The sequence below is a fragment of the Ptychodera flava genome, chromosome 6, assembly GCF_041260155.1.
Source record: "Ptychodera flava strain L36383 chromosome 6, AS_Pfla_20210202, whole genome shotgun sequence".
In the NCBI taxonomy this organism is placed as follows: Eukaryota; Metazoa; Hemichordata; class Enteropneusta; family Ptychoderidae; genus Ptychodera; species Ptychodera flava.
The window spans coordinates 6,987,718-7,004,307 of NC_091933.1; the positions used below are offsets into that span (position 1 = coordinate 6,987,718).

General features: G+C 36.6%; 1 protein-coding gene across 2 annotated transcripts; it reads right to left on the reverse strand.

The window, feature by feature from the left end:
- Positions 1 to 1,239: 1,239 nt before the first annotated feature.
- LOC139134702 (prestin-like) lies at positions 1,240 to 15,552 on the reverse strand. Of its 2 annotated transcripts, none has more exons than XM_070701673.1 (15): positions 15,210 to 15,552; positions 12,007 to 12,335; positions 11,156 to 11,266; positions 9,206 to 9,387; positions 8,644 to 8,814; positions 7,510 to 7,745; positions 6,538 to 6,685; positions 6,126 to 6,239; positions 5,607 to 5,684; positions 5,046 to 5,141; positions 4,376 to 4,549; positions 3,663 to 3,875; positions 2,961 to 3,165; positions 2,680 to 2,810; positions 1,240 to 2,267 (listed from the first exon to the last, which is right to left on the reverse strand). In XM_070701673.1, exons 2-15 carry the CDS (start codon positions 12,317 to 12,319, stop codon positions 2,226 to 2,228), a joined length of 2,214 nt encoding a protein of 737 aa, XP_070557774.1. In that variant the 5' UTR covers positions 12,320 to 12,335; positions 15,210 to 15,552; the 3' UTR covers positions 1,240 to 2,225. The 2 variants fall into 2 exon arrangements, with proteins under 2 accessions (XP_070557774.1, XP_070557775.1); XM_070701674.1 differs by having other exon boundaries at positions 12,007 to 12,505; positions 15,210 to 15,544.
- Between the last annotated feature and the right edge of the window lie 1,038 nt (positions 15,553 to 16,590).

Below are 16,590 nucleotides of genomic sequence, written 5' to 3' on the forward strand. Positions count from 1 at the left end.
ATTTTATGGTTGCCTGTGTTAATGTTGTAATCAAGAAGGCACTTCACAACTCATTCAATGTGAGAATAATAGGCTTTTCCAATATTCGTATCCTCCAACCAACATTTGACATAATCTGCTAATATTAGTGTTGTGTCTAAAATTGTAGGTAAAATAGGATAGTTTAATAATTTTGAGAGCAGCCAAAATGATATGAATTCATGAATATTTTTTTTAATACTTTCGTGGCAATATTACCATTGCTATAAAATGTTCTCCCTTTCTACAGATGGACACAAAATGGAAAATTGAGACACCCTGTGCATATAACCTTGCAGAACCAGCAACTTAATTTTCGTGTGATTCCAAATATTGTGTTTCAACATACACAGTAGAAACAAGAAGAACATGTTACTGCGGTGGACATCAAAGGACCGCTTGATGCAGCGCAATAAATAAAAACATGCAAGCGTGTGCAGGATATGTCACATCCCCTGCCATATTTGTTTTCCCATATTTGTTTAGTGTGCCACAGCTCTCTTGTACACGCAAGACTTGGTTTCCAGAAAATGTTATACTTTTTTTGTTAATACAGATGTTTTGTAGTTAAAACCCTAAGTTATTCAGACAAGTTATTTTCTATCAACCTTGGCAATATGACCTCGAAATCCTCGCTCCTTTGTGTGCGTCCCTATGCTACGGGTGTATCTTCAAAGTATCAATAAATGAGGACACAGTGTGTCTACTTTATAACAAATCCTTGCCGTAAAATATCAATCAAGCTGTAGGTACGACCAAATCATCACTTGATTATCCAGGAATTTCAAAATCTAAATGACTTTGACTGCATATGGAGAATATAGGGACTTTCTGGGCAATGAGGTTTTGTTTATGCTCTTTATATTCCACAGGCATATGTCCAAATAATCTCCAGTCCACCCACAAGGGAAATGCAAAGACGCAAGTCGCCCACATCTAGCTTTAAGCCTGTTAACGCGTTAGAAACCTGTGAATGGGAAACCCAACTTGTAAGGATTACAACCTGGTTTGGGTCCAAGAAAATGTCCAGGTACATGTCCCCGCTCACTTCTACTGTCTGTGGTTTCAATAACTAGTATTTTATTCATCTGCTCGTAAACAGCAGAAGTTGATATGGTAAAGATGTTCATGCATGTCAAATCCTTGGTATGAAAACCTCTGTTGATGATATGTTGTAGGTCTTCCCTATTCAAAACCAAATGACATCTCAGGACTGCATGGTGAATGTTGTTGTGTGTCCAAATCCACATAACTTTTATTTATGAAAATAAAGCATAATTACAACTCTGTTGTAAAGAGCAAAACATGGTTATGGCACATGTGGTAAAATGAAGGTATCTAAATGATGTATGATGCCCGTTGATCAGCTGACAGATCTGATTGTAGCTTGCATAGGTTGTGCACCCAAGAACCACACCAAAAATTTCAAATAAAATTTGAAAAGATACTTTGTGAAATATTCTAGCAGTAGCAGTTACTGCAAATAGTTACTCCTTTTACACCATAATAAATGCAACTCTCACCATAAAGTGCCTTGTAACAGTTGTTTTCAAAATTGTTCTCATATTTTTTCCAAAATGATCAATTGTCTTCTCAAAGACTTTCCACGTAACATCTGAAGAGTGTAACATGGGAGAAGTACCAGTATAGCTTAACTTGTTAAAGTAGCAAAGCTGTGATAAGATGGTTCTTTCTGATCTTTGTCTCTCTCTATATCATCTCTCTCTAAAATAAGTCTGTGTAAGTGAAAAATACTTCTGTAGGCATCGGTGACAATGAAGATTCAGCCTAAAGATAAAAGTATCTGTCCTTTCATGAATACAAATGATTAACCTCCATTATAAAATTACGTTTTACAATTGAAAACTGTAGAGACTATGAAATTCATTTGCACCTTATTGACAAAATACTACAAAAACATTTACTAGATATCACAATTATTTGGCACTAATTTTGAAGACCACCTAAAAAATTCAAGTGGGGATGTCGAATACTGAAAGATTTCATTGGTTTCCAGGCAAAATCTGAAGATTTAATTTCACTTTTAAGACATCAAACATATTGGAAAGATCAGATACTCTTGAAAAGTCATATCCTTGCAATATACAGTATAGTCTATAAATTTACATTTCATAATGAAATTATTTTATAGCATTAAAAATATAGATAAACTTTATTTATTTTGAAGAGGTCTGGCCTGACAAATTTCACAAAGTTGAAATGTCCGTCCTAATGTTAGTCTGTACATTCTGAAATCGAAAAGAAAAGTTTTTGGTTAAAATTGCTCATTTTATCCTGAATTCGCATTTATAACATTGCTTTTAAATCACCATTTTTATAACATTCTATAACATTCTACTTTTCAGTATGCAAGGTGTAATCTGGACTGGCCTTAGTTGCTTTGCTTTTATCGGGCGTACACAGCAGTTACTGGCTGGCTAAGCCATGATCTACAGTCTGCCAGAGTATATAGACATGGTGCATCTCGAGGTGTACATGTAATTGACTTTATACACATATTATGTTTTGACGGTAGTGGTAACACTGGCCATTCAGAGCAGTTGTCATGTGGAACAAAGTCTTTGGAAGCAGAGACAGCACACTTCCACTCTCCACGTTTGAATGAACAGTGGAAGAGTTAAGGATGTATTTTTAACTTACTGTTTCCTGCACATTGGCTTGGGCATACAGGATGGCGTCATGCACTGTCAAAAACGACAACTCAATCTTTCCAGTCTCTTTTTTCACATCTTCAAAATAACCACATCTCTCTAAGGTCATCTTAACATTGCCTGAAAATAAAAGAAATTTGTAATTTTAAACATTGTCATTTGGAAAAAAGCTTCACATTATTGAAGGGTAGTTATTTCACATTTACAAAGTATCCCACTTCTGTAGTGCAATGAATGGTGAGAGCACATCACTAACGAAGCTAACCTTACCTTGGCAGGCAGCTAACAGGACTCTAACTCCAATCTTGTGATAATCTACGGCCAAAGCAGTCAGTGTATTCACTCCATTTGTGTCGATAAAATTGAAATTTCCGCAGTCGATGATGACAGTGTGCAGATCACCGACGCCTTGATGTGGCAACTCGACGTAGGATGACTTGTCAGTCATAATGTCCATCACAATCTCTTCACCTGCCTGAAAGTATGATACAAGAACCACTGTTTGTGGGAAATGCTTGTCATCCAATAAAGCATGAAGTGCACTGTCAGGGAAAACGCCCACAACAGATAATACATAGCAAATTCAAGTCACTGACATTTCTTGAATCAACTATTTAAATCTTGTTGGATTTTGTTTTCTCTTTCTACTGAGCTCATGACAATCTTCAACATTTCTCTGGAACTGATGACATACTGTAAACTTAGGAGAAGTTCAAGTTGAAAAGTCTTGCCAATAGTAAATGTAATTTTGATATTTCAAAAGTAAAGCATTCATAGACTATTTATGGCCATTACACAGATGACATATCACACTAAACAAAACCCATGGAAGATAGTTTGATGTGCAAATTTATCAAAAATCGAGCATGATTTCATCTCTATGGCTTCCCCCTGGTATTACAAGGGCTGAAAATTCTGAGAACTGTTTCCTCTTCTAACACTCTGATAAAGGAGGAGTACAAAATTACTCACTTCATCACTTTTGCTTTTTTTCTCTCTCCTGTCTTTTTTCCGTCTCTTTTCTTCCCTTTTCCTTAGGCTGTCCTGGAGTTTTTGTTGGTTTGCATATATAGTGACTGGATTGATTCCTGTAAGTTTGTTGACCCTGTTCTTGAAGAACTCTGAGTTGACGTAATAGAGAGTAGAATCACTGGATATGATTTTGATACCACTGATTTCCTTGCTCTGTGGAGAGGACAATATCATATGATCAGATGATGGCCAATCAATGGCAGTGTTAGGTGTCAGGTGATCAGCAGTAAGCCACTGCATGGACGATATCACATGGTCAGCTATAAGCCAGTCCTTGACAATACAGGTGTCATGCGACCACAGCAGCCAATAACGCAATGGACATCGTGAAATATTATAGTTGATGTCTGTAGCTGAGCCACAATTTCAAACAGATATTGGCACTAAGTTCATGTGGCATTTATATGCTCTCTTCACTTGCTAAGAAATCATTATAAGTAACTGCTCTGATGGAACGAACATTTTAAAACTGTAATTGAAGATGGCACAATGATCACTGACTTGAAGCTGTAATTTGTAATAGTATGTGACAAATGGTCTAATTGACAGCATAGGCATTTTCCATTATGCCATATGAAATGAATGCAGGCACCATTCTAGCAAATCAGGGGTAATTCATCATATTACAACTGTCTCCTAAACCTGTGTCTTACCTTATAACCTTTCACATCTCTGTAGATGTCGGTGCTTTCAATGTTCCCAGCCAGGGAAACATTTGGTCTTTGACTTTGCAGAATGACCATGAAAATGGCACTGGCTACGCCTACAGCCAAGCCTATGTCAACGCCCAGAAGAACTGTTCCGGTGACAGTGAGAATCCATACCCACTGTACAGGGAAAAAAAGAAATATTCCATAGTACAAATAATCTGTTTTCAATTTTATTTCTAATGATGAAACAGAAGTTATTGAGGATTTTGGTCCATTGCTTACAACTCAAAGCATTTCTTGGGATTGACAATGGAATTTGCACTTTCTGATTCACTCTGATGATTTGCTTTTCTGTACTAGTAATTGTTCCACAAGCCTGTTTGTTTGTTGCACAGCAACCAAGCAAAACTCTTGCCTGATTATCATTGAAAGAGTAGCAAATAACTGAAGGAACCATGTCAACGTTGAAAAACAGAATATGTTGTGGGTTATATAGAAACTTTGAATCGCTTTCCATTGTCAAAATATTTGATCAAACTCAGTGTTCTCACTGACAGGATCCCTAATATAGAAACCTACAGTGATAACAGAAATGGTAAAACACTGCAAAGCTTTCATCTCACTGATGAAGAACTCAGAATACTAATGAAATAGCTTTAGGGGGTTGACTTACAAAGTCCATCCGTGATGATCTCCAAAGTACAGGTAAGTCTTTGCACTGCATGAATAACCCCTTGAGAGCCATCATAATGATAGATGCCAACACCGCCTAGTAATTGAAAGGCATAGAAAGCTTTACACCATGTCATGGATGGGATGTTCCATTCTTGGGAAAAATGAAAAATGTTTGTTTCTAGTACTATGGCCTACTGTACCCTAGATCAAACCCACCGAGCTGTGGAAAACATCCAAGGTATTTTTTGTTTTGTCTAAGATCATGAAAATCTACCAGGAGTTCTTTGTCTCTGTATCTCTGTGAGATGACGTGTTTACAACAGTTTGTCAGCTACCGTACATTCAAACAAAATCTTGCCCATCTGAATGATTGCCTAAGTTCAAAAAGTTGTAATGTATTAATCAAACACAACAAAAACATCAAAACACATCATGTTGATACGGAAACTTTCTTGTCGTAACAATGATTTTCTCACTGAAAATAGCTGAAGTGCAAGCCCTCTTTTTGAAAAAATTTTCACAACATGTAAGATTATATTGAGGCTGATTATACGGTTACCTTTGGCAATGATTCAAACAACGGTCCTAACGCCAGTATGACAATCAGGATTCCAATACAGTTCACAATTTCTGTCATCTGTTGAAGTAAATACAAGAAGGATTGAATATAATGTGTGCTGGAAACAATTGATTACTGACAATACTATACAATGTACAGTCTGACCATTTCACAGAAAATGAAGTAATGAAATAGAAATCCTATGCAGGTCACACGAGTCTAGAATCTAACAACTGTTTTCAGGCTCTGCAAATGCAACAGCAAGGCATAAGTACATTAGGTAGATTCTAGACCAAGAATATGATAGTCTTGTCAACATTGCATGAATGAACACAAAAAAATGAGGAACACAGCTTGTTCTGTGATGTAAATAACATCACCAATGTAATTGGTGCCTTTCACCACCCATGGTTCAGCCCAGATCCATGGTGAGGGTGGATTCAGCAGTGAATAGGTTAAGCATTGCAATCAGATAGCAGATATGGTATGTAAACTTTTTCATCGAGATGGTTGACTGACCTGTGTTTTGCCTCCACTGCTCTCTTTGATCAGAGTACGTGACAGCGAACATGACGAGGCAAAGCAGGAGAAAAAGGAACTGATAGAATTTGCCAAACCATAGGCCAGTAGTTCCTGTAGAACAAAATATAGATTACGTAATAAGTACTTTCAGAGACATTCCCATAACAAGGACAATAAATTCCTACATTAACCCTATGCACCCTGACCCCCTGGTGACCTATGACATCATGCAGACATTTTTGTCTGAGCTGGGTTCAAAGGGTTAAAATGATTTTAGTCTTTTTTGTCAATTATTTATGCTTAAACTATAAATAGTCCACCTAAAATTTTACATAATTCAATATTAATGGTGACCTTCACCATGGCAATACCTAGCATACCATGTCAGACTCCTAATGACAGCACTCACCTGGTTTGAGTCAACCTCATAGTTGTATTTCTTGGCCCAAATGTCTGCCATGGAGACAGACACAGAAAATATCACTATGGCGATGGCAAAAGCATCTCCAATCATGGCTGTCATGTATTTTCCAGGAGGAATCACCGGTGCTGGGATACTGTAACATGTATGACAAAGAATGTAGGTTGATATTTGTCTGACATGGCCTAGTTGAAATTTCGTATGAAATATTGGCTCTGTGCTGAGCTTGCTATCAAAAAGTGGAGTGTTACAAGCCAATTTGTACTTAGATCACACAATGCTGAGTGCCTGGTAATGTATGACCATGATTTCTGATCTTGATCTAACTTCGGATTAAACAGGCTACAGATTGCCTCATCAATCTTCTGCATCACTGTTACCAGCAGTTGTGAAAAAGACGATTTTGGCCTCTAGGGGGCAGTGTAACAGAACTTCTATTCCTTGTGCACTGGTCAGTAATTTGTGGTTCCTTGAAATCATTCTCATTTGGAAATTTGCAGTCTTGAGTTGAGTTATGCCTGTCATCAATCACACATGCTTGACTGTCAAAAAATTTGTTCATGATTGAAATAATATCTAAAAGATTTGGAGTGAAGATTTCGGCATTTTTTACTAGGTTGAATTTTACTGAACATTCCTTATGATATCTCCAAATATATGAAGAATCAAAAGTTCCACATAAGTAACAACAGAAAGTGTAATATATTCAAAAATAAAATATTCATATTCAGATTGAACATGTAACATAAAATGAGATGAACTTGTGGAAGATACTTTGATCTTTAAATTTATCAAAATTGAGCACATCTTCAACTAAATTCAGTCTCGGTAAATGTGAACTGTAGCTCCTGGGCAGAGAAATGAGGAATATAACATTTGTGCTCAAGACATAGATCTGCACTCATATAAATATTGCTATTGATCAATTGAATCTTGGAGCTAAGACTTGCCAACACTCACCCAGTTGGAATGTCACCTGCAATCCCCACCCCATGGTTTTCCGCAAGATTCATACTGTAGGATATCCCGGTAGCCACAATTACAACCAATAGATCAGTGGGTATCTGGAACCGGATCTTTTTCCTGTACCTTTCCGCAAAGTAGTTACTGAAGATGAGTACGGCAATGCAACTCAGAGACAAGAGGACTTCAACATAGTTACAGTTGGGAAGGTTCTTGAAAACGGCCACACAAGTCTGTGGAGACAAAGGTCATATATATATGAACAAAGTAATGGTCAGCTTTAGACTTGGTCAGTGCCTGAGGTTCAGATGTAAGTTAGAAAGCTATGTTTGCACTTGAAGATGTTAGAGTGTGGGACAAGGAAGTACTGATTTAACAAAATTGATGAGATCATTTTAGGAATTTTCTTCAATGACAAAGCCTGCACATAAGCTACTCTAGTTTTTGGCAAATTTTATGTCAAAATAAATGTACTGCATCATAACTTAATATACTTGTTATATGATTGTGAAACCTCTCACTTCACAACCAAGGATATATTTGGGTTTTGTTTCAGATGATATATCCTTGCATCAAGTAACCACATTAAATAAGATGTTAAGCATAACTATCATATGTATCCAATAGAAGCTGCTATCTACCTGAAGACAGTTTCATCAAATTGCACCTGTGATGAAAATAGAGTGAAATTGAAAGCTTCTCGTGATAAATGTTACTGAAATAACTTCTTTTCGATAGGGAAGAGAATTTACTAACTGATATTCAGAGTACTTTTGCCATATAGAAGGATAACTGAGCGAAAAGTATGAAAATATCTTTGAACTTCCTGCAGCAATAATGATCCTACTTCAACAATTTGTATCATCACCTTTCACATACCTGCACTTACATCCTTGGCAAACTTCTGAAACATGACCTACTGGTATGTGCAACACAAGGCTGTGTGATTTAACTAATAAATTCAACGGTCACCACTGATCACACTGAATTCATTTTCATATGTGGTAGATATATCTGCTATCATTTGTGACTGTCACAAAGTTTCTGTCACAATGTCACTGGATGTAGAACCAACGAAATTTTGTCATCAGACAGCATGGTTTCAATTCAGCAGTTTTTTTATCTACTTACATAAACCAATGCCAGGGGTCCTGAATAGAGCGGAATGTAGTCTGAAAGTCCAAACAGGAACTTGATTTGACTGGTAAAGATGTGACATGCTGCACCAGTGGTAAAGCCTCTCACCAGTGGCGTTGATAAATAGACCGTCACAAAACCCATGTGCAGCAAGTACAAAATAATCTGGATCGAGAAAAGATGAAGAATAACCATGATTCAGTGACAGGAGACACCTTGAACATGCAGGTGACTTGCTGGTACCACCCAAGACTTTGATATTATATGCATATTGTTTTCAACAAAGAGAATGGACACAAAAAAAGGGGGTAAAAAGGTGTAACCCCCTTCAGCACCAACTTGGATACACTCCCAAATTGATTTCTGTTGCAAAGTTGGACCTCTGCAAGTTGAAATGGGGGTGTATGGCTTAAATGTGCAACTCGATCGTTCATTGTTTGTTTGTTGTTAGCATGTTCACTGGTTTTAGGAGAAAGCAAACAAGGTTTTCCTTAGGCGAAAAGTATAGAAAAACAAAATATTTGAAATCAAAGAATACTAACATGACTCTACTAACCTGTATTAATCCTACCATCAATGTCAATGCTGACGTTGCTAATAGTTTCTCCTGTTCATAATCATATCTGTCATCCATGCCATCCTCTCCCGTTGAGTTTGTGATGTTGGGAAATTCAGCAGGAGGTCTGACCACTCTGATGATGGCTGTTCCTGACATCAAACTTGCTACTCCAAATGTTCCTGCAAAATATAATGGTTACAAGGAATGTAACGACAGACCAATCATTCTCCATATTTTCTACTACTTGCAATGAAAATGTGTTAGTCTGGTTTACTCCGGTACCATGGTCTGTTACAAACACAACCTATAACAAAGGACTATTTTCACTGAGGAAATGTGTCAGGCATGCTAGATTTCAAATAATCACAGTGTCTGTAATTTTGTGATGATTCGCTTGACAATCACTGCACTACTTCTGCTGATATTATGAAGCAAAAGAATAATTCTTCCTACTCTTTGGAACAGGCGATACTTTAGTTGATTAAATATTTGTAACCTTAGTCTTGTTGATAGTGCAGTGGTAGACAAGATAGTAGAAAACCCTAAAAATGATAAACCTAAATAAAAAAATCCTTGTTGCTCACTAAATTTATGTAATTGCTAGGATAGGTAACTTGTGACAGGAGTACCTACATACAGGTCATTCTCTGATATCTGTTTCAACATGCTTTGTAGCTTGCTTGGCACATTTTTCCTATCTATCGCTCAATCTTCTCATAGATTACTAACAAACAAGCTAAAGCCTAAAAAATCATCACATGTGATTTCTGATTTTGAACTACAAAAATATCAATATGAATGCGATCAGAATATAAAAAGTGTTTTGGTAATACTTTCTAATTTACATTCCAAAAAGTTATACTTTGAGGAATGACTCTGCCTGGTATGAACACAATTCCAGGAAAAAATCCATGATGTCAAAGATATTCTTTGAAATTAGCAACTTTGAAATTGTGTAACAACATGGTGTTTGTTATAATGCAATTATAATGCAACCATTTTGACTCTTGCCACATTAGGATTGATCATGATTGTTGGTTTTTACAAAATACAGCAATGTGTATAAGAAATTTGCAGCTGCCAACAGAAATTAGGAAAACTTTTGTCTTTGTGCATAAATTAAATACATATATTATCTTGTAGCTTGTGGTAAGCTCCTTTGACATGTGCTTTTTACAGTTTCAATCAGAATATATCAGTGATATAGAATTACCAAATTCACCATTCCAATGTGAATAATTTTTTGAGAGTCTTCAAAATTTTCAGACAAATTATGAACCCTGATGATATAATGAAGTAGCCCAATGATTAGTAACCACGTACAGATACGGGAACTCTTGAACATGAGATTTTGCCACAAATGTTGAAATATGTTTGTTACCAACATTTACACAACCTCTTCTGTGAATGATTTGCTGTGATCTTTGGGAGTAGCGTTGTTGTATCACCACACTTTCATCAAAGAATTATTGCTGGAGAATACATTACCTATCATGCATTTATACTTTCTATATAACTCAAGCACTTATTAAGTATTTAAATTAATACACAGTGTTCTCCCCTAAGCAATTTAAGCATTGTGGCCACTATTTTTAATTTTGGTATAATTAAAGAAATTCATTGACATAACAATCAATTATATTGTTATGGACATTATCCATTATGCTATCAGAAATTCCTGGGGAGAACACAATTCTGTTTTGCATTGCAACATTTTGTCAATCATATGTCCCTATCATGTTCATTCCAATGCACATATTCAAATGTATCATGTTTCTCATCAAAACCTGAACTTGTACTCATCAAAATAAATGGTCTCATATGAAATGAAATGGCACACACAGATTTGTTGAAAACATTCACATAACCACCTTGAACCAAATCTAATCTTACAAATCTGTTACACTACACCCAAGGGTTACATCACTGTAAGTTACTGCAACTTACCAAAGTCCATGTGTCTGCATGTACCAAAGAATGCATAGACCAGCACTGGGAAGAATGAAACACAAAGCCCAGAGATAGGAGACACATTGGCCAGCATTGAGAAGGCCATACCTGTGATAAAACACATCAGTGGACATAAACTAGCAGGCTTCAAATTGCTATACAATATACTGATATGGTTATATTAGCAAAACTTTCAGGGTTCAAACCATGCAAATCATAGTACATAGACACTATTTTGAGAGTCTATACCATGGCCAACCACTCTATACAATTAATCCTACCGTACTTTATTAGACTGAAAGATTGGTAGCTCGAGGACGCTATCTGCTTCCCTCTGGTTCATGATAAAATCAGTAATGATGTACATGTTATCTTATAAAATTTCCCATATAGACTTTAATGCTAGGTCAGTTATGATACATTATGACTCGCTCTGAAATATAGCCACAAGTCTACCATCATTGACGTTTGAAGAATTTACCAAGACGTCATCACAAAGTAGAAGTTTCCTTTTGAAAGAATGCCTGTTCATGACCAGAATTTTCAAAAGAATAGATGGATGGTGATGTGCATATGTGTTTTGGATGCATTTGATAGTAACTTTTATTCACAATCCCTCCATTACCATGGAGGGACTCTGGTCTTGGCAAAAAGCAATTGCTGGTAAAGCAAATCTCTCCACCAATAATATTTGCTCATCCCTGTTTAAAACTTCAAAGGTCATGAATCAAGTATATACCTCGGTACCTGTTGGATTTCCTTGTTCTTCATTACATAGCAACAAGTTGGCAAAAACAATGTGAAATTAAAGTTTGTTAAACACTAAATGCTGGCCCGTGCATACTTACTTTGTGGTATGTTCATAACAGCCACTGTAAAGCCTGCCAACACATCGCCAAGTAAATCCTCTCGGATTTGATACTTTGGTAGCCAATCAAGAATTGGTATTTTGGACAATGCAAAGTTTTTCAGACACTGCGCCGAACACAAGCACTGCTTCCTGAAATATTTCTGCGCATGCTGAAGTAGTGTGAGCTGATCTCTGGCAGGCCTGTGGTAGCCTTCATGAAATCTGTTTTCTGAGTACACTGGTCTGGACACATGGTAAACGAGTCTCTTGCGAACTCCCTCAATGGAATCACTGTCTTTATTCTTCATCATCAAGGTTCTTCAATCTCTGTGACCAAAGCAGACTAAAGTTGAAAATTCACTCCTTACACAGCGTTGCAGCCAGGGTGCGCCCTTGCGACAATGTCCCCAAAACAGAACCTGTTGTACGTCCTGCATTCTCGCGCACTGCTGGTCACCTCAGGCGCATATGAGTTGACTGTGTTCGATGGGTGTAGTCTGCAAGTAATATCTGTTACTGACAATGGCTTTTGTTTTGCATGATTATTTTAAGGCTTATATTTACATACTTTAGAAGCTGTGATTAAACAGAAACTTCCCAAATTAATAGCAGGATTATTGATCGTAAATCTATGCATATGTAAAACATAGGGCCAATGTCCCTGAAGCTACTACAGACATGGAAGGTGTAGAGGACATACAATAATACCAGATATAGTGAGTGCCGGGGTCCTTTGGCAGTACAGTGTATTCTTATTGCAGAAGAATTGTTTCAGTATGGCTCATACTTACAGATCCCCTACATACACAGATATTCATCAATAGCAAGCATAGAAAACTGCCTACAGTGTCTTTGCAATGTGTCTCTCATACTAGGTGGACACTTATATAGGCAGTTTGACAAAAAAATCTTGAAATGTTCGACCTATTAGACAAGTGCATTCTGTGAGTAATTTGACATTGCTCAATACCGTTCAGTGTCAGTACTTGTCTGTATAAACAACAGTGTAGTATCATCAAATTTGACAGAGTCCTACTGGATGCATTACTTTTTATAGGGCTTGAACTTGCGACATTTACAGTACTAATTCACCTGGCCTAACAATCGGTTAGCTGAAACCCCTCAAAATAGACATTTCAACGAGTGGCCTAAAAAAAGTGCTATTGTGTTTGCAAAGAGTTTGGAACTTTCAATTTTAGGCCTATTCAATGACCAGTTTTCAATTTTACTGGTAGTGGTCAACAGTAAAAATTTGGTGGTCCAACCAGTTACGTAATACACAGACAAACCAGGCATAAAACATGCAATATTAACTATACATGTAAACAAAATAAACTGATGAGAATGAAACTAACAACAGCTTCACTACCTTTCCGATGTTGAATATCAAGTGAAAAATAAAAAGATTAAAAATTTAAGATTTCATGACATTTCAATATATCACAATAAAAAAGCCCCTAGGAATCTGTATACCAAGCTATCAGACAAGTATTATTTGAAAGAAATTTTTTGACCAAAAATGGCAGAAATGCTTCCAAAATATGAAAATGAAAAATTTCATCATAGTTTCTGTATATCATATTTTGATCATCCCTACGCACCTGTATACCAAATATCAAAGTTATAAGACAAGTGATTTTTGTAAAAAAAATTGTGATCAAAAATGATAAATTGCAGATTTCATCACAATTTGAAGAAATCTGAATGAGATCATCCTTAGGGACCTACATCCCAAATATCAGTCTGACTAGCATTACTGAAAAAGATGTTTAATGACTTTTTGACCAAAAATGACAAAAATGACCTTAAAAATACAAATTTGCATATTTCTACACAATTTGAAAAAATGTGAAATAGATCATCTCTTGGGACCTGTATATCAAATATCAAAGCTGTCTGGCCAGCATTTATGAAGATTTTTTACCAAAAATGCCATTTTTAGCTTAGTTATATGCATGTTTTCAACGATATCAAAAAACCCCAAATAAACAGTTTGTCATAATCATATTTTGCATCTACACAACAAATATCAAGTCTGTAAGTACTGTGGTTCTAAAAATAATTGAATGGACATCCTCACAAACAGACATACATACATACAAACTGAAAACAAACGTCGGTCGGATACCCATCCAAATCAGAGGCACGCGGCACGTCACTTCGCGATCGGTACTGATTAAATAGGGGAGAAAATCTTTTCTCCCTCTATTTAATCAGTACTGATCACAAAGCGTGTTTGGTCTCAGAACACCATAATTTTGCTATGTTTCAGGTCTTCTTTGACTTTGAATCTTGTATGTGATGTCTTTGAATATATAGCGACTAAACTTAAATCGAAAATGAACTCAAAAATGTTCTGTTTTTTGTTGAAGAAAGGATATGTTTCAAAATGTGTTCCCTGTACGACCAGTTGACCCCTCTTTGCATAATCACGAAAGTGCCCATCATGATTATTCAAATTTATCATACGGTCAAACTGATGCTATGAGAATTCAAAAACTCCCGCCCAGTGTATGCACATGGCTGCATCATAGTATTGCCCCTATTGTGTGTCCGCGGTCCTGTAACTTCCCGTTTAAAAGCAACTAAACCATGCTGCACTTGGTTGCAGTCCAACTGAGCTCTGATTTGAGGCAGATATGGTATATGGTAGCATGAATTTTGTTTTGTGAAACTAATTTATGTTAAAATAATACAAAAATTTGATTGATAATGGACACAGGTTGTTCCCAAAATGTGCAAAATGACCACAAAAATAAAATTTCTGGCTGTAACAATGCCTTACAGGATTCCTTGCAAACGTTGGTTTTCAAAGATTTTTATAAACAAATGCGCATTTTAGATTAAAGAAATTATGACTCCAAAAACTTGCGCAAGAAAACACTTTACCTCCTGAAGATAAAAGCCAATTTGGCAATTTCATCTCGCAATTTCATACTGTTTGGTTGAAATAGTATTGAATTCCTTGTGCTTCTCAGCTACGGCCAACTCATTCAAGTTTATCTCTGGTGACATTGGAAAGATAAATAGCAATTACAATGTTAGAATGGTCCATATGGGACTGCTCTAGAGTTTGTGTAGGCCCAGTCATATCATGGACGTACCACAGTGGTACGTCCATGAAAAAGCCCTTGCAGCCTAGCCATTAGGTAGTACCCAGCAATAAAGTCCTAAATTATCCTTAAGCTTAGTTCAAGTTACCTTTTTTCGCTTCGATGTGTTAACTAAATATCCGTACATATCAGCACGACATAAAACACAGGATTACTTGTAACAATCATTATATCGACATCACATGCCACATCCTTCACTCGTGACAAAGTTGACTCGAGCCGTGGACGCACCAACTTTCTTCACAAACAATACGTAGTCTCTAGACTCCGGGACTCGGAAGGTCGTCCACTGTGGCACAGACTTTGCATATCAACTTATTTGCCTTCCATTGACACAAGATCTGTAACTTAATATGTTGATAGCTGGACGAAATGACCGATGTACGATGAATAACTGGCTGCTCAAGGATACAAAATAAGGACAACAAGTCAAGGGTCATTACAAGGTTAAAGTTCATTTCCCGAGCGCGCCCTCAAGCAGCCACCCGGGAGTACCAGACGTTGTAAGGTATAATGTGCATTGCCGCGGATTTACATCTCCAAGTAAACTCCATGACACATCAATTATTTCATATGGTTCAGAAAACGCATGGCCCAAGAAAACTTATTCCTTAGGTTTGATGAAAAACGGGGAACATCCGGAAGATTTCAAATAAGAATGCTACTTACAATCACAGGGTGAAAAAAAAAAAAAAAATAATAATAACAAGGCAGTATTGCTGAAGGCAATGAGTACTTGGGCCGTGATAGAGTAATTTTGAGGACAATATATACTACTATTCAAATATGGTCTTGAATTTCCTCCTGTCAATGAGGCATTTGATTAACTGGTTATTAAACGAAGCAATGGCATGACAACGGCAAAATATGTCTAGCAACTTTTGTGGAGTTTGAGGCAGGGGTTCTTTATTTATAGCGGGAATTGCTTAAACTCCTTAAATATTCAAATTACAGCAAATTTCTTTTGTTCTCGATGGTAGATGTCTAATATTTAGATGGGCATATTTAGATTTCTACCCTATAGTTATCCCTATATACCAAAACTCGGACATCCAGCTCTATTGGCTTGCTCAGAATTAGATATGCGCATAATTAATGAGGTACAATATGTGGTGTCATAAGGTGTCCCATCATACCATTTATGAAGGGTGTAGCACTTGTGGTTACTGAGTTGTGGACAAATATATATATTTGAGGTCAAAGGTCATTGAGGTCACGTCACATTTTGTCATAATAATTGTATTGCTAAGTTATTCCTATATACCAAAAATCAGACTTCTAGCTCTATTGGCTCGCTCAAAATAAGATATGCACATAATTAATGAGGTACAATATATGGCGTCATAAGGTGTCCCATCATACCAAATATGAAAGGTTTAGCACTTGTGGTTACTGAGTTATGGACAACAATGTATATTTGAGGTCAAAGGTCACCAAGGTCACATGATATTTTGTCAAAATGTCTGAGA

Excerpts from the sequence above, each read along its gene's own strand:
- LOC139134702 (XM_070701673.1), bottom strand. The coding sequence starts at position 12,319 with ATGATGAAGAATAAAGACAGTGATTCCATTGAGGGAGTTCGCAAGAGA. Across the intron at positions 6,240-6,537 it reads ATGAGGTTGACTCAAACCAG|GAACTACTGGCCTATGGTTT; the intron begins GTGAGTGCTGTC and ends TTTGTTCTACAG. Across the intron at positions 3,166-3,662 it reads AAAAAAGCAAAAGTGATGAA|GCAGGTGAAGAGATTGTGAT; the intron begins GTGAGTAATTTT and ends TCATACTTTCAG.